This window comes from Chiloscyllium punctatum, chromosome 14, assembly GCF_047496795.1.
Source record: "Chiloscyllium punctatum isolate Juve2018m chromosome 14, sChiPun1.3, whole genome shotgun sequence".
Classification (NCBI taxonomy): domain Eukaryota; kingdom Metazoa; phylum Chordata; class Chondrichthyes; order Orectolobiformes; family Hemiscylliidae; genus Chiloscyllium; species Chiloscyllium punctatum.
In genome coordinates, this window is record NC_092752.1 from 4,490,979 (window position 1) to 4,514,651 (window position 23,673).

Sequence of the window (23,673 nt, forward strand, 5' to 3'; positions counted from 1 at the left end):
CTCAGCACTGACCCTCCAACAGTGTGGCACTCCCTCAGCACTGACCCTTTGACAATGAGGCATTCCCTCAGCACTGACCCTCCAACAGTGCGGCACTCCCTCAGCACTGACCCTTTGACAGTGTCCACTCCCTCAGCACTAACCCTCCAACAGTGCAGCACTCCCTTAGCACTGACCCTCCAACAGTGCACACTCCCTCAGCTCTGACCCCCCAACAGTGTGGCACTCCCTCAGTGCTGCCCCTCCAACAGTGCGGCACTCCCTCAGCGCTGACCCTCCAACAGTGCGGCACTCCCTCAGCACTGACCCTCCAACAGTGCCCACTCCCTCAACACTGACCCTTTGACAGTGTGCTACTCCCTCAGCACTGACTCTCCAACAGTGTGGCACTCCCTCAGCACTGATCCTCCGACAGTGCGGCACTCCCTCAGCACTGATCCTCCGACAGTGCGGCACTCCCTCAGCACTGACCCTTTGACAGTGCCCATTCCCTCAGCACTGACCCTCCAACAGTGCCCACTCCCTCAGCACTAACCCTTTGACAGTGTAGCACTCCCTCAGCACTGACCCTCCAACAGTGCGGCACTCCCTCAGCACTGACCCTCCAACAGTGCCCACTCCCTCAACACTGACCCTTTGACAGTGCGCTACTCCCTCAGCACTGACTCTCCAACAGTGCGGCACTCCCTCAGCACTGACCCTCCAACAGTGCCCACTCCCTCAACACTGACCCTTTGACAGTGCCCACCCCCTCAGCACTGACCCTCTGACAGTGAAGCACTCCCTCAGCACTGACCCTCCGACAGTGTGGCGAGAGCTCATTATCTCAGAATTGACTGATGTCACATTGCTTGGGAATTTCCTGAACACTTGCATCTATTTTATTGAGTTTGTTAGTCTAGCCTTCTCTTCTCTTGCTCATTGTAATTTTAGTGGAGTAAATGATGCAATTCTTCCTTAAATGCATCCTGAGTGGACTGAAATGGTTTGTGTTTTTGAATACAGAAAGGGGCTGGTTATCACCTTGATCTCTTCTGGGTGGCGATCCTAATGGCGCTCTGCTCGGTGATGGGGTTGCCATGGTACGTCGCAGCCACTGTGATCTCCATCGCACACATCGACAGCTTAAGGATGGAGACAGAGACATCTGCCCCTGGGGAACTGCCCAGGTTTCTGGGTGTCAGGTAGGAATCATCTCATTGGCTGCTGTCCTTAAGGTTTATGGGAAGGATATTCAAACATTGACATCCATTGAGTGGTCAGATTGGCACTAACTGTTAGGGAGGAGATACTGGCAGCAGAATAATGACATATAGGATGCAGAGCAGGCCATTCAGCCCCTCGAGCCTGCTCTGTTGTTTACTAAGCTGGCTGCTAGCCTGATTCTGGCCTCAGTTCAACATTTCCTGCTTCTCCCTGTCCAACACTCTCTGACTGTCTTATTGCTCTCTCTCTCTCTCTCTCTCTCTCTCTCTCTCTCTCTGCCTTTCACTGTATCCTCAGGCAGAATGTACTGACTAGACCCCTGTTTAGGTGGAGCCCCTTGCTCCTTCCTGTCAGTGTGAGGTCTGGAGGTTGTGCTCTTCCCTGTGATTGTTGGGAAGAAGCTCAGGGGCACACTACCCTCCCATCGCCCCCACTATCAGCGTGCAGAGGGTCCGTGCATAAACACTGAACAGTCAGAAACGACTAACAGTCAATGCTTTCAAACTCTCATCACGCAGAACCATGGCTATGAATTTGTGCACAGCAAGCTCCCACACACACAGATAGAAAGACACATAGAAACACACACACACATACACAGACACACACAAAGATACACATACAAACAGACACACACACACACACAGACACACACACACAGAGACACACACACAGAGACACACACAGACACAACATACACACATGTACACGCAGACACACCCGTGCACACAGACACACACACAGAAACACACAGACACAAACATACATAGTCAGACACAGACACACACACATACACAGACAGACACACACACAGACACAGAAACACACAGACACACACATACAAAGTCAGATACATACACACAGGCAGACACATACACAGACACCCCCACACAGACAGACACACATACACACACACACACTGTCTGTACTGCTGTTGCTGACTGGGCCAGATATTTAACAGGGGACTGAGGAGCTGAGGAGAGCTCAGGGTCACACAGGCCTGAGGTCATGGGCAGTGCCTTAGTCTGAGCATGTGATCCACGACACTGAATCACCAACAGTGTGGCATTCCCTCAGTGGGGCATCATCCAAGATGGCATCCTCAAGCCTCCGGTGTGGCCACGAGGTGAACCCACGACTCTGGGATTTTGGGATGCCAGTGTGGCAAAGTCGCCATTGAATCCTGGGAGAGGAATCCCCCCCTGCCCCCAGGAGGGAGACAGGTTGTAATTTCCTGCAGTTAGTCAGGGCCATTGCTAATAGCACTCCTGCAGTAATACACACAGTGCAGTGATTGGTCTCCTTCTTAAGGAAAGGATGGAAATGCATTTGGAGGCAGTTCAGGGAAGGATTACCACACTAATCCTGGGAATGGGCGGGTTGTTTTATGAGGAAAAGTTGGTCAGGCAGGGCCTACATCAGCTGGACTTTAGAAGATTAACGGGTGACGACTGAAATCCTGAGAGGCATTGACCAGGTGGAGTGACCAGGTAAATGATGTTTCCCCTTTTGGGAGAATCAAGACGAGGGGTCACTGCTCACAAATGACCTATTTATTAGAGAGGCACTATCTAATCTCAGGGGAGTGAGAGTCTTTGGTGGAATCTCCCCCTGAAGCGCTGATGGGAACAGAGCTCTTAGCCTGCTTTCAGATCGAGGTTGCTCGGTTTGTGTTAAGCTCAGCAGTGGAAGGTTAGTCAGGGAATGTGGATCTGAGGTAACAGTCATGACCTTATTGAGGAGGAGGCTGAAGGGGTTGAACCAGCTCCTACGCTGTGCACTCATACAAATGTTTGTTTCTGCTGTTGTAACAGGAATTACACACCACTTCTGCTCTCTCAGAATCACAGAATTGTTCCAGTGCAGAAGTTGGCCATTTGGCCCATCGTTAATGACGCTCCCTTTATATTGTGGAAGCGACAATGATGTGTTTTTGCATTTATTCTTCACTGAGTGTTGATGTTATGGTGGAGTGTCACACTCTCCGAAAAGGAATGTGTTGGTGAACGTTCTGAGATGGACACACACACACATCTGGACAGCACCATCACTGCTGTTAGCTCATCATTTTCCTGCCTTGATTAACCCCCTCCCACTCAACCACAGCCAGGGCCCCAGGCCCACTTCACCCCTCCATGTCTCTGACCCCACCATCTATCATCGAGCTCTACACAGTAGGCCCTTCAGCCCATTAATCTGTACTGCCAAAAACAAACTAACACCTGCAATAGTCCCACTTCCCAGCACTGGATCCATAGCCTTGACTGCTATGACCCTCGAAGCATTCAACTAAGGTTTTGAAGGTGGTCAGGTTTCCTGCCTCATGTCCCCTCCCAGGCAGTGCATTCCACATCCCTGCCACCCATTGGATGAAACAAGTCCTCAAATCACCCTAAATTTCCTGCCTCTCACCTTCAAATGGTGCCTCCTTGTTATTGAGCCTCAGACCATGGGGAACAGCTGCTTTCTATCCTCAGAATCTTATACATCCCTCTCAGATCCCTCTCAGCCTTCCCTGCTCCAAAATAAGCAACCGGAGCTTATCCAGCCTCTCTCCATTGCTGAAAATCTCCATCCCAGACAATGTCCTGGTGAATCTCCTCTACACCCCCTCCAATGCAATCCCATCCTTCCTATAGTGGGGGACCAGAACTGCACACAGTGCTCTGGCTGCAGCCCAACTAAAGTTCGAGACCCCTCTTCCAATGGTCCATGTCCCCAAACTGTGTTCCTCTGTCCTCCTCAGCACTGACTGACCGTCACCAGCCTTGGTCTTTGGTGGAAGTGTCAGATCGATCCCTTGTTCAGTGAAGTTAAATTCCCTGGAAACCCCCTGACCTTACACAGACCTGCACACAGTTTTACTAGCTTTCCATGATAGTGAGTGAGCCAGATTATCAAACGATTAGTGTATGCCACTGGTTGAATCCCAGGGCCTTTATTAAAAATAGATTCATGCAAATAATTATTCATAGTACACTTCTCAACTCGCTATCCTAATACACTAATATGTTAAAAGTACGATGTTACCCCAGGACAGTATGAGGCTCATTGACACATGGCTGACTTTACTTCACCATCAGGAGATCAATGTTTCACATCCTGCCCAATTAGTTCACCCATGTTTCACATTTCCCACTCTTGTAAACTCCATAACATTCCCCCAATGAGTTTATTTTGTGAAATGCGGTATAGTTTCACGTTAACGCTCATTTTTGTTTGTGATAGTACATTCCTCACTAAATGCTCTTGCTGTTTCTTTCCAGGGAACAGCGTGTGACTGGGACAATAGTCTTCATTCTAACTGGTGTATCCGTCTTCATAGCTCCCATACTAAAGGTACCAGATTTAAACATTCCTTCCAGAATCACACATTTTTCAGGGGGTGTAAATTAACTGCACAAATGGTCAGTTTTAGCTTGTCATGTGTCCTTTACCATTTCTCTATCCAGAGATATTATCACTTTGCAAAATCTGGGCACACATTTTTAACTTTCATTGTGTGCATTTTCTGTTACGTAGTGAAGTGAAAATTGTATAAATTCACACACACAAACCCACTTTCTCTCTCACACACACGCTGAAACCCACTCACTCATACGCACAAACTGATTTTCTCACACACACACACGCGCACACACACACACTCCCACTCTCTCTCATATATGCACACAGACACACGCGTGCACACACACTCTCTCTCTGTCTCTGTCTCTGTCTCTCTCTCTCTCACTTTCTCTAACAAGTAGCACTCACTCAGCAATAACCTGTGCAGTGACGCCCAGTTTGGGTTCCCCCAGGGTCACTCAGCTCCTGACCTGATTACAGCCGTGGTTCAAACATGGACAAAAAGAGCTGAATTCCAGAGGGGAGGGGAGACGGACAGCCCTTGACATCAAGGCTGCATTTGACCAAGTGTGGCATCAAGGAGCCCTGGCAAAACTGGAATCAGTGGGTATCAGCGGGTAAATTCTCCAGTGGCTGGAATCATACCTGCCACTTAGGAAGCTGGTTATAGTTTTTCAAGGTATACTCCCCACTTGCCTGGATGGGAGCAGCTCCAACAACACTCAAGAAGCTCAACACCATCCAGGACAAAGCAGCCACTTGGTTGGCACCACATTCACAAACATTCACTCCCTCCACTATCAATGCACAGTACAAGATGCACTGCAGAAACTCACCCAATCTCCTCAGACAGCACCTTCCAAACCCACTACCACTTCCATCTCAAAAGGACAAGGGCAGCAGACACATGAGAACACAACCTCCTGCAATTCCCCTCCAAGCCCCTCTCCACCCTGACTTGGAAATATCTCACCGTTCCTTCACCGTCACTGGGTCAGAATCCTGGAATTCCCTCCCTAAGGACATTTTGGGTCTACCTACAGCACATGGACTGCAGCGGGTCAAGAAGGCAGCTCACCCCCACCTTCTCAAGGGGCAACTAGGGAAGGGCAAGAAATGCTTGTTCAGCCAATCATGCCCTCAGCTAATGTAGACCATAGGAAATAGGAACAACAGGAGGCCATTCAGCCCCTCGAGCCTGCTCCATCATTCAGTAGGATCATGGGTGATACAACATTCCTCATGTCCCCTTTCAATGCCCTTACCCCAGAACCTGTGATTCTCCACCTGATCAGGAATCTATAGATTTTCGTTTTCAATATACACAAAGACTCTGCCCCTCAGCTTTCTGCAGCAAGGAGTCCCAAAGACCCAGAACCCTCTGAGAGAAGAGATTCCTCCTCATCTCAGCCTTCAGTTGGTGCCTCTTTACTCTGAGACTGCACCCTCTGGTCCCAGACTCTCCCACGAGAGGAAACACTCTCTCAGCATTGACCCTGTCCAGCCCCTTCAGAATCCAATATGTATCAATGGGATCACCTCTCATTCTTCTGAAACTCTAGTCAGTAGAGTCCCAACCTGTTTAATCTTTGCTCATAAGACAATCCTTCAGTATCAGGGATCATCTCAGTGAACCTTCTCTGAAGAATAGAAAACACTCTCACACAAAAATTCACCCTCTCTCTCACGAGAAGCTGAATTGTCTTGAATTGCTGAGCTGGCTTTGATGCTGCAGGTTTCTGCTGCCTCCTTATGGTGACTTCTTGCCAGTGCCACTCAGGCAAGTGATTAGGTTAGATTACATTCCGGAAACAGGCCCTTTGCCCCAACAAGTCCACACCGACCCATTCCCTGATCACTATGGGCAATTTAGCATGGCCAATTCACCTGACCAGCCTACCTTTGGACTGTGGGAGGAAACCAGAGCAACCAGAGGAAACCTGCACAGAGAATGTGCAAGCTCTACGCAGACAGCCGCCTGAGGCTAGCGTTGAACCCGGGTCCCTGGTGCTGTGAGGCAGCAGTGCTAACCACTGAGCCACCGTTCTGCCCCATTTTGTGGGATTTTAAATTGAATAACACCAATTGTTTTTCCTTCTTTCAAAAAGATTGTGTCTGTGTGTATGCGCGCACACACGTCCATGTGTGTGTGTATGCGTGTGTCAGTGTGTGTGTGTGTGTGAACGTGTATGTGTCTGTGCATGTGTGTGAATGTGTCTGTATGTGTGTGTGTGTGAATGTGTCTATGTGTGTGAGTGTCAGTGTTTCTGTGTGAATGTGTCTGTATGAATGTGTGTGTGTGTGTGTGAATGTGTCTGTGTGTGTGTGTCAGTGTTTCTGTGTGAATGTGTCTGTATGTATCTGTGTCTGTATGAATGTGTGTGTGTGTGTGTGAATGTGTCTGTGTTTCTGTGTGAATGTGTCTGTATGCCCATGGGGAACACTGGGCATTGACTTCAGAAGGGAAGGGGGTAATTGGAGATGGAGTCTGCTCTCGCCCATCTCCTGATAGTCCAAGAGTCAGTGACCAACATCAACAAGAAACAAAAAGCAGGGAAAGGACAATCATAGCTTCCCTTAGACAAGCTGGGCCTTAGGTGAGGGAAGAGGTTGAGTTCCCTCAGCCTATGAAGGAATTGAACCAACACCGTGGTGGTATCACTTACCAGCTAGCCAGCCCACTGAGCTAACCAACCCCCTGGGAGGTGTGGGGCTACCATAGTCCTAGAGGATGAGAAAGTTGCTTTCTAATGTGAGAGACAGACGAATGGTGGTGGTTTCACCTGTCAATCACCATGACTCAGGCATGTCTGATTTGAAAATAACTCCATCACTGGGGCTGCTGTACCTTCAGCTGCCTCCACCGGAATATCCAGCACTCCCTCCATAAACCTTCTCTTCATCACCGTTCCCCATATCTTCTCGTGACTCAACGTTGAAATTTTCTCGAGTGTTCCTTTGAAGCACCTTGGAGTGTTTCATTGTGTTAAAGGCACAATATAAATGTAATGTGTTGTTGTAAACTGTGGGCTGCAGTCAGTATTCTAACTGACTTTCTCCTTTATTGTAGTACATCCCAATGCCAGTACTTTATGGAGTTTTCCTCTACATGGGAGTAGCTTCTCTGAAAGGTGTGCAGGTCAGTAACCATAGCAACAGTGACGGGTTTTAAGCTGCATTCCAGAGAAAGTGTCTGAGAATTATTAACCAACACCTCGATTGTCAAAGTTAGTCTGAATATCTGTGACTGAAAATAATCAGAGAGACAATTATTTCATCTGAATGTTGAAAATTATTTCAGTGCATAATCGTAAAAGACAAAAAATTAAATCACGCCGCACTGTCAGAGGGTCAGTGCTGAGGGAGTGCCGCACTGTCAGAGGGTCAGTGCTGAGGGAGCGCCGCACTGTCGGAGGGTCAGTGCTGAGGGAGCGCCGCACTGTCAGAGGGTCAGTGCTGAGGGAGCGCCGCACTGTCGGAGGGTCAGTGCTGAGGGAGTGTCGCACTGTCGGAGGGTCAGTGCTAAGGGAGTGTCGCACTGTCGGAGGGTCAGTTTTGAGGGAGCGCCGCACTGCTGGAGGTTCAGTGATGAGGGAGCGCCGCACTGTCAGAGGGTCAGTGATAAGGGAGTGCTACACTGTCAGAGGGTCAATGCTGAGGGAGTGCTGTGCTATCGGAGGGTCAGTACTGAGGTAGTGCTGCACAGTTGGAGGATCAGTGCCGATGGAGTGCCGCACTGTCTGAAGGTCAGTACTAATGGAAAGCTGCACTGTCAGAGGGTCAGTACTAAGGGAGTGCTGCACTGTCAGAGGGTCAGTGCTGAGGGAGTGCTGCACTGTTAGAGGGTCAGTGCTGAGGGAATGCTGCACTGTCGGAGGGTCAGTGCTGGGGGAATGCCCCACTGTCAGTGGGCATGGCAGGTGGTGGAATTTGAATTCAATAAAAATCTGGAATTAGGAATTTAATGATGACCATGAAACCATCGTCAATTGCCAGGAAATCCCATCTGGTTTACTAATGTCCTTTTGGGCAGGAAACAGGAAACAGCCATCTCCTGACCCACAGCAATCTGGTTAACAATGGGCAGTGAATGCTGTTCCAGTCACCAATGGCCTCATCTCGTGGCACTCTGGTGGTCAGGCTGGGATCTGGAGTAAAACCCTGCCCCATTACCCCGTGGCCCACCCCATTCCAGCCACCAGTCGAAACAGACAGTTTGGAGTTAAAACCTGGGAACACAATGGAATGGTGAATAATTATGAAACCAACAAAAGCAGAACACTTATTTTCAGACATGAACTAAAAGGATATGTCACAAACGATCTAGGCCTCACGAAGCCTGAGATGATGCCCAGCATGGTCTGGAGGCTAGGTGCTAGTCTGGTCTGGATTGGAAGAACATTGTTCTCAACTGTGTCCTCTCTCCATTTTATAATTTATTCCTAAAACCCACAATGCTGGTGTTCTTACTCGTCTGTGTATCTAAGAACAGTAATTGACGAAGCTGTACCTGGGTACCTTTGGACCTCAGCTGGTTCTGTAAGTGGAGAATTGTAAACTTTTTGCTGTACTCATGTGACAATAAAGCTGATTCCAGTTCCAAATGACCTGCGCTTTAGCAGAGGAAATATTTAAGTGCCTTTTCTTGACTGAAGATTAAATGAACTCATAGAATCCCCACAGTGCGGGGCAGGCCATTTGGCCCATCAAATTCACACCGACCATCCCACCCAGACCTCTCTATTCCCCTGTTCAGTCCACCTAATCTACACCTCTTTGGGAGAAAACCCACACAGACAGGCGAGGAACGTGCAAACTCCATACACAGTCACCCGACAGAGGAATCGAACTCAGGTCCCTAGCTCTGTGAGGTAGCAGTGCGAACCACTGAGCTATGGTGTTTGCATTTCCTGCCACACTGCCACTGGTACCAAAGTAAGGTTTCAGACATAGTGAGCTTCAGCTGCAGCACTGCCTACACTTGCCTCCATCCAGAGTCACGTTTCAATATTCTGACACTGTGGGCTGTGAGTCCACACTGATGAGAGCAGTTTGGACACAGGAAGATGCTGAATTGAGTGACTGGAGTCACGCTGAAGGGTACAGCCTCAGTCAGCGCTGCACTGTGTTGGTTCATGCATGAGATGTGGCTGTCACTGCCAAGATCTGACTTTGTCTCCCATCCCTAATTGCCCAGAGGACAGCTGAACATCAACCACATTGCTGTGGGTCTGGAGTCACATGTAGGCCAGACCAAGTGAGCAGGGCATATTTCCCTTCCTAAAGGGCATGCAAAATAGGAGAGGAGTAGGCCATTCGGCCCTTCCATCCTGCCTCACCATTCAATAGGATCACGGCTGATCGGGTCCAGCTCAGTCCCCTGTTCCCATTTTCTCCCCCATTCCCTTTGATCCCTTTATCCCCAGGAACAATATTGAACCTCTTGAAAGCATTCAATGTTTTGGCCTCAGCTGCTCTCTGTGGGGTTAGTGAACTGGATGGGTTTTTATATCAGTTGTTACATAGTTGTGTTTAGGCCAGGTTTTTAATTATGAATTCAAATGTCACCATCTGCCATGGGACTCAAACCCAAGTTTAAAGAGAATTAGCCTGGGCCTCTGAACTGCTGCTCTACCACATCCCCTGCAGCATTGCACCTATCATTGAACAACGGTTTATGTTTGGATGGGCACATCTTTATTTAATGGGGGCTGTTTCAGTGCTATCCGACTCTCTGGTACTGTTTGAGCCAAGTGGCCAGTGTCAGTGGTGTTGTATGTTTCTGTGAAAGCTCTCTGTCTGGGTTTTAAAAACCGCCTCTTTCTCATTGTCTCAGTTCATGGACCGATTGAAATTGCTGCTGATGCCCCCGAAACACCAGCCGGACTTCATCTACCTGCGTCATGTACCCCTGCGCAGAGTTCACCTCTTCACCTTCATCCAGGTGATCTGTCTCGCTCTGCTCTGGATCCTCAAATCAACCGTGGCAGCTATCATTTTCCCAGTCATGGTAAGGTATCCCATGTTCCCTCCCTCCCCATCTCCTCACTCCCCTCCCTTCCTCCTCCAATCCTCCCCCTCACCTCCCCATTTCCTCACTCCCCTCCATTCCTCCTCCAATCCTCCCTCCTCACCTCCCCACCCCCTCACTCCTCACCTCCCTACCTCCTCACTCCCCTCCATTCCTCCTCCAATCCTCCCCCTCACCTCCCCATCTCCTCACTCCCCTCCCTTCTTCCTCCAATCCTCCCTCCTCACCTCCCCATCTCCTCACTCCCCTCCCTTCCTCCTCCAATCCTCCCTCCTCACCTCCCCAGCCCCTCACTCCCCTCCCTTCCTCCCCCGATCCTCACCTTCTCTGTCCCTCCAAATTCAACATCCCACCCTTGGATCTTCATTACTTTCTCCTTTTGATCTCTACCTCCTGCATTGTCCTGCACCTCCAATACCTCCTCCTTCTCCCTGGGGTGGGGCAGACATGTGAATGTTTGTGCTACGAGCTCCTGGTGAGACCCACATGGTGGGTATAATCCACGTGGAGTTGGAATTTGCACTGCTTTCTCTTGGTGGGGCTAAATATTGATATTCAAGATCCCACAAGGCTCCAAAAGCATTTCTGTCTGTTAAACAGACAGGTGGCTATTCAACTTGAGGAGCATCACCGTACAGACATGGGGAAGTGAGAAGGGAGGGTCCCACCAACTAAAAGCAGCAGTATGGGGATTGGACGCACACTGTCAGCATCAATCTGCACCAGACCAGCTTCCACCTCCACTGAGTCATGAGCACAAAGAATAAAACAGCGTTCACCTACCCCTGGACCAAAAGGCCCAGTTCAAGACCCACCTACTCCAGAGATCTGTGATTAGAAACTAGAATTTCTAAGGGAGCTGGGGTCTGTCTTGCACTGTCCCTGTCAGGCTCTGTACATATGTTGGTTAATTGGAAACACAGGTGATCTAATGGTGACAGATAATAGATAAACATTACATAATTCTTTGAGATTTTCACCAAAGGGAGACAGTGTGGCTAAGAAAGCGTTTAGCACAATTGCCTTTATTGCTCAGTCCTTTGAGTATAGGAGTTGGGGCGTCATGGTTAGGTTGTACAGGACATTGATGAGGCCTCTTCTGGAATACTGTCTCCAGTTCTGGACACCCTACTATAGGAAGGATATTGTTAATATTGGAGAGGGTTCAGAAAACATTTACCAGGATGCTGCTGGGAATGCGAGGGTGGTTGAAATATAAAAATTGACTGGATAGGCTGGGAATTTTTTCACTGGAACGTAGCAGGTTGAGAGGTCACGTTATACAGGTTTATAAAATCATGAGGGGCATGGATAAGGTGAATGGCTAGGATCTTTTCCCCAGGGTGGGGCTGTTCAAAACTAGGGGCATATTTTTAAGATGAGTGTAGAAGGTTTTTAAAAGGACATGAGGGACAACATTTTTACACAGAGACTGAATGAACAGCCAGAGGAAGTGGTGGATGTGGGTAAGTTACAACATGCAAAAAACATTGAGGTAAGTACATGAATAGGAAAGGTTTGGAGGGATATGGATGAAGCACAGGCAGGTCAGACTAGTTTAGTTTGTGAACACGATTGGCGTGGACTGCGTTTCCGTGCTGTATGACTCTATAACTCAGTTACCACAGATGATTTAATGGTGAGAGCTAATAGATGAACATTACCATGGGTGATTTAGTGGCCGAAGAAAAGTTGTGTGAGAGAGGGCTTCTGGGTACAAAGAGGGAAAAGGAGTGGGTTCTCTAGGGTTCTTGTGTCATAGCAGTAGATCCCTGCCTTGAAGATCCACCTGTTTCTTAGGTGTTTCATAACATCTCTGACCAGGTTCATTAAAAAAAAGGTTAATTTTAAAAAATTTAAAGTGTAGACACCAAAGCATCATCTTAAAAATCCAGACAAATGTGTCAGAGCATGAAATTGTCGCAAACACCTCTCTCTGTCATTACCAAAGCTGTAAGCTGATAGGTGTCTCTGGAGAACATTAAGATGGCTGTGGGGAGTACATCTCAATCCTTATTCATTGTCTTGCCTCTGAAGAATATGTGCCCAAAACCCCTCCCAGAGAATGAATCCATGCACCTGGCTGTTATTTGTGTTGAATAAGGAGTTATTTAGTGGTGTCAGTTTGCTGAGGTTAGGGATTAAGGGTTCCCAGTAAAACTTAAAGGAGATTTTGCAAAAACATTTTATAAAACTCAGTTAGTAAACAGTTGACTGAGAAACCCATTGGGGATTTTTAAATTGGAAAGTTGAGACGTTCAAATATTGTCGTAGGAAAAGAGAGGACATTAAAATAAAATTTTAAATAGCTCAAGGTCTGGCTGCTTGGACAACTTGCCTATAACATGGGCAGTGATCATTGTTAGCAAAGACTTCCTTTAAACACAGGATCCTGCAAGAAGATTGAGGGGTGACCGATCGAGGCTTTAAAGTTACCATGAGGTTTGAGAGAGATGAGAGAAAATGTTGAGATATTTTCACCAGTGGGAAATACTGAAACAAAGAAGGACCATGATTGCAAGGCAGTTGAACCCCGTAAGGAATTCAGAAGAAAATTTGTTACCCGGATACTTGTGGGAGTGTGGAACGATTGGTGTTCCCTTGGACCAGGAGTATTAGTGTCAGATCTCACCTCCCCCTCGCTGTGTTCACTGAGCTCTGTTGGTTCCTGGTTCTGTAACACCTCAATTTTAAGATGCTCATCTCTGCAAAATCTTCAGTGGCCTTCACCCAACCCCCATTCCAGTGTAAATTCCTCCAACTTGAATACTTTTGAGGATCTCAATACTCCTTCAGTTCTACTCCCTTGGGAATTTCTGATTATCTCTGCTGCTGAAAGTTGGGCAAAGGTGATGGTTTGTCTGTAAACAATATACAGTCATAGAGCTGTACAGCATGGAAACAGACCCTTCAGTCCAACTCATCCATGCCGATTAGATATCCCAACCTAATCCAGTCCCATTTGCCAGCACTTGGCCCATATCCTCCTAAACCCTCTCTATTCATATACTCAACCAGATGCCTTTTAAATGCTATAGTTATACCAGCCTCCACCACTTCCTCTGGCAGCTCATATCATACACGTACCATCCTCTGCCTAAAAAAGTTGCTCCTTAGGTCCCTTTTAAAACTTTCCCCTCTTACGTTAAACCTGTGCCCTCTAGTTCAGGACTCCCCCACTCCAGAGAAAAGACCTTGCCTATTTACCCTATCCATGCCCCTCATGATTTTATAAATCTCTATAAGGTCACCCCTCAGCCTCTGATGTTCCAGGGAAAACAGCCCCAGCCTATTCAACCTCTCCCTGTAGCTCAAACCCTCCAACCCTGGCAACATCCTTGTAAATCTTTTCAGATTTTAATAAAACTTAGGTATAGTCCAAGGAAGACCTGATTAGTCTTTAGCAAAAGTACAGATCTGGACCCTGAAATTTTGTAAACAATCGCTTCATTTGTTTTGGGAGTTGCGGTGAATTAAGAATGTTTTGAGTTAACTCGGCTGCAATGGTAGAATTTGTCACAGCTGTCAAAATTATGAGCAGAGTTTTCAGAGCAGATTGTTGGCTTAGAAGGGCTTGAAGCCTCTTCAGTGAAATCAAATCTCTAAATAACTTTTTTGCAGCTTTGTAGTTACAGAGCATCAACCAGACAGGGAAAGCCCTCAAGTGGGTGGCATGGTGGCTCAGTGGTTAGCACTGCTGCCTCACAGCACCAGGGACCCGGATTCGATTCCAGCCTCAGGTGACTGTGTGTGAAGTTTGCACATTCTCCCCGTGTTCAGCGTGGGTTTCCACTGGGTGCTCCAGTTTCCTCCCACAGTCTAAAGATATACAGGTGAATTAGCCATGCTAAATTGGCCCATAGTGTTCAGGGATGTGTAGGTTAGGGCCATTAATCAGGGGTAGATGTAGAGTAATAGGGTAGGGGTGCGGATCTGGGTGAGATACTCTTCAGAGGGTCGATGTGGACTTGTTGGGCCAAACGACTTGTTGGGATTCAGTGAAGGGCTGAATTAACACAGTGTGGGTAGAACTATGTCCTCCACTGAACATCCCCCTCCCTTATAGGAAGTAGTCCCTTCATCTGCTTTGATCATAAGCTCTGGAATTCTTTCCCCAAACCCCTCTGCTTGTTTAAGATGCTGCTTTAGCTTTGACCCAGCCTGTTGGTGACTTGCCCTAATATGACCTTAAATGGCTCGGCATCAGATCCTGCCAGACAGCCTCACAGTGAAGAGCCTGGGACATCAAAGTCACGTGGAAGGCCCTGTATTAAAGCGAGCTTTCTGTTGCCATTGCTGTGATAATCTGAGTCATTGAGGGTCAGAGTCTTCTTATCACCCAGGAGCTTGCAGGCTGAACCAGAGAGGGAGATGTTTCGGGGACTCCCATTGCAGAGTGCAGCTTCAAGGGTTTGATTCCATCCACAGATCCTCGCACTTGTGGCTGTTAGGAAGGCAATGGACTACATCTTCTCCCAGCACAATCTCAGTTTCCTGGATGATGTAATTCCGGAAAAGGACAAGAAAAAGAAGGAGGATGACAAGAAGAAGAAAAAGAAGCAGAGTATGGACAGCGATAACGAGGATGTAAGTGATATTTTAGCAGCACACTGACACATACTGGAGTCCGTTACACAGGGAGCTTAACTTAAACCCTTGTTTAGATAGCCAACAACTGGGTTTTAATCTGTTTCTCATTGTCTAATCCAATTGAAATGCTCAGTTAAGCGTTCAAAGTCGGAATGCAGATGGATGAATTTTCCCAATCTTCAGCAATCATCCAAGATTCTCCTTGATTGTTGGAATGTGCCACACAGGAGGAGGCCATTTATCCAATCATATCTGTGCTGGCTTTTTGAAAGAGCTGTCCAACTTGTACCATTGCCCCTCTCCTTCCCCATAGCCCTGTCCTGTGATATTGTTCTCAAGGCTTATCCACTTTCTGTGTGAAAGTTGTTATTGAACTGCTCTTGCAGACAGTGTGTCCCTGATCACAACAGCTTGCTGTGGAAAGAAAAGAGTCTCCTGGTCTCCCCCTTTTGCTGATTCTGCAGGTTACTGCTGGAGGACCAACTCATTTCTCCTTCACCAGCAGCTGCAGGATTACCAGCATCACACAGGAAATCTAGCAATTCGACACAATTCACTTTTAAAAACCAGTGACCAAATGGATTCAGTATAATGATGGTTGTCATTCCCGCAGCCTAATACACGCACTATTTGTGATGTTTTAGTATGATAAAGGCCTCAGATAAATGTATAAAAGCAAAATACTGCAGGTGCTGGAAATCTGAAACAAAAGCAGTCAGTGCTGGAGAAACTCAGCAGATCTGGCAGCATCTGTTCAGAGAGAGAAACAGAGTTAAAGTTTTGATTCCAGATGAACCAATGCAAGGTAGAACTGTGATCAGTTTTATGTTGTTGAAAGGTGGGGAAAGTGAGAGGGGATTAATCTGACTTTGCTCTCACTCAGGAACCTCACACCCCACTTCCCAACTCTAGCAGTGTCTGAAAACAGAAACCATTTTCTAATCTTTCAATTGGATTCAATCTCTTCTGTTCAATGTTAGTCAAGTAAAATTTAACAAGAAATGACTCAGTCTAACAATTCCGTTAGGTACTGCATTGGTGTGGTGATGGGTTATTCACTGCTCTCCCAACATTCCAAGTGACCACTAATCCCGCCTGACCTGGCCTGACCTGAAGAGTCCAATCCAAACCTGGGAAAGAGCAGACCCCTGACACAGCCACTCTCCCCCTGCCAGTATTGGCTAGGAGATAGAGAATCTGCCCAACTGCTCCAACTACATCTGCCTTTTGTTCAATGACATTGAATCTTTCCCCATCGCAAGCCTTGCCTTTGACTGTTTGTCCCCTCGCTGCTTTGAATAACATCTCCCTCTTCACCACAGATGCTGCCAGAGCTCGGAGCATTTCCAGCAGCCTCGGGTTTTGTCACATATCGAAGAGTCATACTTGACCAGAAACATCTTTACTCCCCCAGTGCTGTCAGACCTGCTGATAGAAATATCAATTGTTCCTGTTTTATTGCAGTGATGCTGATTCTAGTTTATTTTGAGTGATCTCAGGTACTGGGCTGGCACAAGGATGAAAACTGGGGACTAGTGTTTTTCCCTCCTTCAGTCAAGTACAGATTGAAAGCAACTTTGCTCAAGAATCCGAGGAAGATAGTATCTGGAGCAGCTCATTCAGCCCATCATGTCTGTTTGGCTAGATTCTGACTGATCTACATTTTAATTCCATCTACCCATCTTGGTTTCATGAGACTTAATTGTAAAAATGTATCAAACTCTTTTCTAGCTCTTTCAACTGCTCCCCAGCCCCTGCAGTGGGGGGAAGGAATGCGTAGTAAGGGAGTTCCAGATTCCCACTCACCTTTGTACAAAATAAGCATTCCCTAAAATCATCCCCAAACAGCCTGGTTTATATTTCAGTGTTCTGTTCCCTTGTTTGGGACACTCCTTCCTCAATAATGACTTCAAAAGTGTGTCTTATTCCTGTGGACATTGGCTTGGTGAGCATCTTCCAAATGTGAGAAACACTGTTGTTTAGGAATGTCGAATTAGAAAGTCAAAGCTTATCTGTCACATGAATGTCTTGGTCTGGGCTGTAGCTTAGCAGCCGCTGAGATTCCTTCCGAAACCTTGTCTTTGATTTGGGATTTGCTCCATACAGACCTGGGAGACCATTGGCAGGTGTCCTCTGTTGTATTGGTGCCTGGCTACAAGGGGAAAAGAGGATTTGGTGTCTGTGGTGTGCAACACTAAATGGAATTTGTTCCATAACATGATAAAAGCAAACTGACTCATACGAAGCAAAACATCTGAGATGAAAACAGAAAATAATGGGAATACTTAACAGGTCAGGCAGTGTCTGTGGAGAGAGAAATAGAGTTTAAGGTTGAAGACTTTTCATCAGGGTTGCTAACACATCCTGTTTCAGGAACAGGGTGAGGCAAATGTAATCCCCCACTTAGTGTGTAAACTGCCTGCTTCATGTTTCTTCCTGAGCCAATGATAAGGCACATTGACTCTAATGATGTAGACATCAGTACATGTGCATTGTCACCATGACCTTCTGAAACATAAATGCTTTCACCTTTGAACTGAGTAATTCCAAGGTGGATTGAGGGTTATCCTGACTGAATACATCTTCATCACACTGTATCTAACCATTTTACCCACACACTCCTGCCATTGGTCACTTCAAATATCCATCATTGATGTGACTACCTCCCGCCCCCACTTCCCATGATCAATTGAAAAGCAAAGATTCTTCATTTTCTGATTGGTTAGTTTTCATTGTCAGTAAAAACCAGCTCATTTCCCTTTATCTCCCATATCCTTCGCAGTGAATAATACTTGAAAAAGAAATTACCACAAGTAGTTTTTAAAAGCCCCCGTGCCATGACTTTTCCTCCAGGTGTTGCTGGGCTGGTGCTGGGGTTTGATCCTGAATCCCTGGAGATGGCAGCATTGGCAGTGCCACTGAGAATTCTGTGGGTGCATTCCCTCGCTCTAGTTACTGGCGAGAGACTTTAAGCAACACCCAGGATAAATCTCCCTCTGCTGCTCCTTGCCTCATGTTTGACCAATGGCTCGGCCAACCTCCCAATCTGGGAGTACAGTGAATGCAGGCTGCAGCCTTCCAAGAAGGGTGCTCCTCACCACCCTCTGAAGGGGCACTGAGGAAGGGCAGTACGTCATAGTCTCAAGAGTGACACTCCATGAAGGAATGAAAGGAAAGTCAGACACTCACTGTGACAAGCCCGATACCAGGCCATTGGTGAACATCCTTGCCACTGCTTTCATTATCAATCCCTGAGCTAACAGGAAGGCAGAAATTGCAACTTTGCCACCCAGCCATCAGCAGGTTGGCCAATCGCAATATGGGTTAGTAGTAAGTCTTGCTTGGTGGCTCAGTGGTTAGCACCGCTGCCTCACAGCACCAGGGATCCTGGGTTCACTTCCACCCTCAGGTGGTTGTCTGTGTACAGTTTGTGTATTGTGCCTATCTGGGTTTCCTCCCACCATCCAAAGATGAGTGGATTGGCCATGCTGAATTTCCTGGGATGTGTGGGTGAGCCATGGAAAATGTAGGGTACAGGGGATGGGCTGAGTGACCTCTTTTTGCACTGCAGGGATTTATTGAGGCCAGCTGCAGCATCTGAGATTTCCTCTCTCACTCAGAGATTGTATTGTGGAGTGTGGCCTATCACACCAGTTTACATCCTCACGTTACAAACGCCAAAAACCCAGTTACTATGAATTGTAACGATGGTGTGAAAGCTGACGAGTGTTGACTGTTAGTGTAATTTGCTGTGGTGAGATAATAGTTGCTGTTTTCTATGTGCTGTATCATTGCTGCTACCTTGTTTAACATGTCTTCTGAAATGTTTTACAGTTTTGAGTCACATTTCTGCTCTTTCTTTGCAAAGTAGCCAACGGGACGCTCTGTTCCACTCCGATCTCTGATGCTGCCCACGTGTCATCAGTCATACGTGTAGTCTCCATGTAATCCTCAGTGCCATGTAACTGTGCTGATGCCACAAAGCCGTGTCACGCTCCTTCCTATCAGTTTCTGCAAATCAATCGACATATTCCCACAGGAGTTTATCGTCTCATTCTCACCCCAATGAGATTTCTTACTAAAGAAGCAACTAACAACATGATATTTTTCAGCTGTTTCTTGTTCCATTCTGAAACGAATCCTAAAAGCAGCCTTTAGGACCGATGCTGATTGCTTCACAAACAGGTTAAACAGACCATTGATGTGGTGACTAACAATGACGGGTGTTTATCTGACAGATTAGAATCCTATTGGCCATCTTTCAGTGAAAGACTGTGACACGCATTTGAGATAAATAATCAATTAATTTGGAGAATAATTACTAGATTCAAGGATTTTTGCTGGTCTCTGAAATTCATATTCTCCACAGGACAGATTAAGCCCCTCACCCTTTTAATGACCAGTAACGTGATAATTCACCATCAGTATTTTGTTTGGTCGTTTCCAGCTAGCAGTTTAGTTTATTTAATTTAAGCATTGTACACATTTCCTTCACAGTCTGATTACCCATATTCAGAAAAAGTTCCTGCTATTAATATTTCAATGGATCTGATGGAACAAGAGCCCTTCCTAACCAGTGAGTAATATCTTCTGCCTGCCTAACTTCATTTATTTCAGTGAGAAATGTCGTCATCTTTATCCTCACCCTCTCTTTATTCTGACCCACATCAAATGGTGCCTCCAGCTGTCTGTCTCTCCAGTTTTCACCCTCACTCTCTCTCTCTTTCCCTTTTGTGCTTCATTCTAACTGTTACAGCCCTGTGCACTGGACTGGTCCAACAATCATCAACTAACTATGCTTCAGTGGGAACTTTAACCAAATTCTAACCCTGCTCCTTTTGTCTCTCCCTGCTGTCATTCACTTTGTGTTTCAGGTCAGTGAATTCCTTTAATCTGTTTGCGCGCTCTTTCTCCTAATCACAACGCAGAATGGTTTTATTATATCATAGAGCTCACACCTTGACCTTCTAGAACGGTCAATGTGGGAGCGCAAATGGCTTTTACAGCAATTCTTCTTGGCTGCCTGTTAAAGTGCATGGGGAGTGATTTGTTGCTTTCTGAAATAGCCTTGTAAATCTATTCCTCAGTCTGCAGCCTCCCCACACAGTAGGAACATGGCCTTCTGCCTAGGAAGACTATGAATAAAAGGGAAATACTGCGATACTGGAGACTTGAAGTAAAAACAGAAATTGCTGGAGAAACTCAGAGAAAAACAGAATTAACATTTCGAGTCAGTGATCCTGCACATCCTCCCCGTGTCTGCGTGGGTTTCCTCCGGGTGCTCCGGTTTCCTCCCACAATCCAAAGATGTGCAGGTTAGGTGGATTGGCTATGCTAAATTTCCCGTAGTGTTCAGGGATGTGTAGGTTAGGTACATTAGTCAGGGGTAAATGTAGAGTAATAAGGTAGGGGGATGGGTGTGGGTGTGTTGCTCTTCGGAGGGTCGGTGTGGACTTTTTGAGCCGAAGGGCCTGTTTTCACACTGTAGGGATTCTAGAATCCTAAATTCTGAGATAAAGGTCATGTTAATTCTTCAGCTGTCCGTAGACAGTTGGGAAAAGGCACTTTCTTTAGGAAAATCATGAACTGCCACTTTGAAAAAGGCCATTTATTTCTCCCCTCTGTTTCCTGTCTGCTAACCAATTCTCAATCCATGCCCCCAGTGCTATTAACCCCAAAGCCAATTTACTGTAATTTTGCCCACAAACCTGTGGTGTGGGGGCTTTATTCAACCAATCCTACTGCCCCTCCCATTCCGCCAAGGACATGCAAATCCTGGGCCTCCTCTACTACCAAATCCAAGCCACCCGAGACCTGGAGGACGAACGCCTCATCTTCCACCTTGCCACCCTCCAACCCCACGGCATCAACATCGACTTCACCAATTTCCTCATCTCCCCTCACCACCACCTCAACCCAGATCTAACCCTCCGACTCAACACCGCCCTCTTGAACTGTCCTACCTGTTCATCTCCCTTCCCTCCGCTCCGACCTATCACCATCAATCCCTCCACCCCCACTTACTTATCGCCATCCCAGCTACCTATCTCCCCAGCCCCACACCCAACCCCACCCCCACCCCCACCCCCACACCCAACTCCACCCCCACCCCCACCCCCACCCCCACACCCACCCCCACCCCCACCCCCACACCCACCCCCACCCCCACACCCAACCCCACCCCCACCCCCACACCCAACTCCACCCCCACCCCCACCCCCACACCCAACCCCACCCCCACCCCCACACCCAACCCCACCCTCCTAATTATCTCTCAGCCTCCTCCCCCGCCCCACCACATTCCTGATAAAGGGCTTATGCCCGAAACGTTGATTCTCCTGCTCCTTGGATGCTGCCTGACCTGCTGTGCTTTTCCAGCAACACATTTGACTCTTCCTATATCTACCATGTCTCGTCCTCTTAAAGGCAGGATGCACATATGACATCTCAGGTGGTGTTTGACACCACAGCAAAGACAGAGGTGCCATTAGCCAAAGGATGAAGTCTCCCATCCCTTGTGGTAGGTAGAGTTTTTAATATGACTTGAAAATCACTTTATTCACTGATGATCGACTCAGTTCTTTATTGTAATCTCAGGCAATGCTCACCTACATTCCAGAGTATCTCCAGCATCTGTTCACCATTGACTTATAATCTCACCCCAGTTGGAACTTTGTTATGACTTCAGTTTTAATAGCTCCATCAATCTGATTGGGTCATTGTGGGCTGGCGGGTGGAAACATTTAGACCCAATACATTCTGCCCACTGCCAAACTGCATGGTCACTGTATTAGGAATGTTCAGTCGATGGTTTTCCCAGAGTGTAAAGGCCTATGGTGTGTGGAGGACTCCATGACATTTACAACATGTAGAAGGTACCAACAGGTAGGCAATCTACTGACTTCAAATCAATGAAAGCTTGCAGCCCCTGGGAGCTCAATGAGGAATTATAAGCATGGTCAGCGGATTTGGTGTCTGTGCATTTAAACCTGTCTACTCCACACCTTCAGAATGCGCCTGCATTACCAGGGAATGATTTGTTTGATTGTTGATGGGCTGGCGATTTTCGTTCATTTGTGTGTGTGGTCTTTGCTTTTATAATAAACATCAGGTTTGTGAACTTTGAGAAGATTTGTAGCTCAGGTTGAGAATAAGTCTGTAAATTAGCTTGGTGAGCTGGCAGGTTTGTTTTGTCACCAACATCATCAATGAGAGTCTCTGGTGAAGGGCTGGTGGTGTGTCCCACCTCTCCATTTATAGCTCTTGGTTTCTTAAGGTGGTGATGTCATTTCTAGTTCTATTTTTCAAGGGAAAGTAGATAGGGCCTAAATCTATGTGTTTATTGATGGAGTTCTGGTTAGATTGCCATGCCTAAGAATTCTCATGCGTGTCTTTGTTTCGCCTGTCCTAGGATGTGTGTGTGTTGTCCCAGTCAAAGTGGTGTCCTTCTTTGTCTGTATGTATAGAAACTAGTGAGAGTGGGTCTGTCTTTTGGTGGCCAGTTGGTGTTCATGTATCCCAACCAGAACTCCATCAATAAACACATCAACGTAGACTCCATCCACCTTTCCTTGCAAAAAAAGAACCAGAAATGACATCACCCACCTTAAGAAACCAAGACCTATAAACAGGGTGATGGGACATACCACCAGCGCTTCACTGGAGACTCTCACTGATGATGTTACCAAGTCATGGTGACAAAAATGTCTGAAAATAAACCTTCCAGCTCAATGAGCTAACTTACAGACTTATCAGGTTTGTTGCCGTCCTGTCACTAACTCCATTTCAAAGACTTAAAGCTCTGTTCAATCTGAGCTTGCTGCTTTGGTTTGTGTGAATACTGCAGCTCTGTACAGACGCTGAGAATCAAGTGTCACATTCACCCCAGTCTATCCCTATCCCATCTGTCCACCTTAATCCGAATTGGAGTATATGTCCTGTCATTTGGAAATGTGGAGGATCCCCCCTCCCCGGTCCTGATGAGAGAACAACCAACTGTCCACCGGTGGATACTGAGGCCAGCTGTGGGTGGACAGCAGTCTTTGATGGTGTGCAGTAAGTTAGCAGACCTGAGGAACGAGGGCGTCATGCTTTAAGTAACAGAAAGAGTTTGAAAAGCCAGGCCAACTCAGACATTAATATCACACACACCACAGTTGTGAGAAAGTGAGGAGGAAGTTCTGATTCTCAACACATCCACTCTGGCGAGGTCACAACAATAGGGGGAAAACTATCACAGGAGGGACACCTATTTGCAACTATCGATGCAGAAGGAGGCCATCGTTCCAACATGCCTGTGCTAGCTCTTTAACAGAGTTTTCTGATTAGCCCCACTTCCCACTTCCCTTTCACCAGGGCTCTAATCATTTTATCCTCGTCAGATAGTTATCCAATTACCTTGGGAATATTCCAATTCAACCTGCTTCCCAATGACCTTTCAGGGAGCATGCTCGAGATCACAACAACTCACTGCTGAAAGAAAATTCTCCTCAACTTCC

The 23,673-nt window shown here is 47.0% G+C and overlaps 1 protein-coding gene across 7 annotated transcripts in view; it reads left to right on the top strand.

Moving 5' to 3' along the window:
* LOC140485559 (electrogenic sodium bicarbonate cotransporter 1-like) overlaps positions 1-23,673 on the top strand; it is a 219,164-nt gene that overhangs the window by 189,807 nt on the left and 5,684 nt on the right. For 4 of the 7 annotated variants that reach the window (XM_072583787.1, XM_072583788.1, XM_072583790.1 and 1 more), the window contains 5 exons: positions 1,006-1,184; positions 4,473-4,545; positions 7,625-7,693; positions 10,391-10,564; positions 15,014-15,172. In XM_072583787.1, the coding sequence (XP_072439888.1) occupies positions 1,006-1,184; positions 4,473-4,545; positions 7,625-7,693; positions 10,391-10,564; positions 15,014-15,172 (654 nt within the window). Of the gene's footprint in view, positions 1-1,005; positions 1,185-4,472; positions 4,546-7,624; positions 7,694-10,390; positions 10,565-15,013; positions 15,173-19,672; positions 19,752-23,673 lie in introns of all 7 variants that reach the window. The other 3 variants (XM_072583789.1, XM_072583792.1, XM_072583793.1) reach the window with 1 other exon arrangement.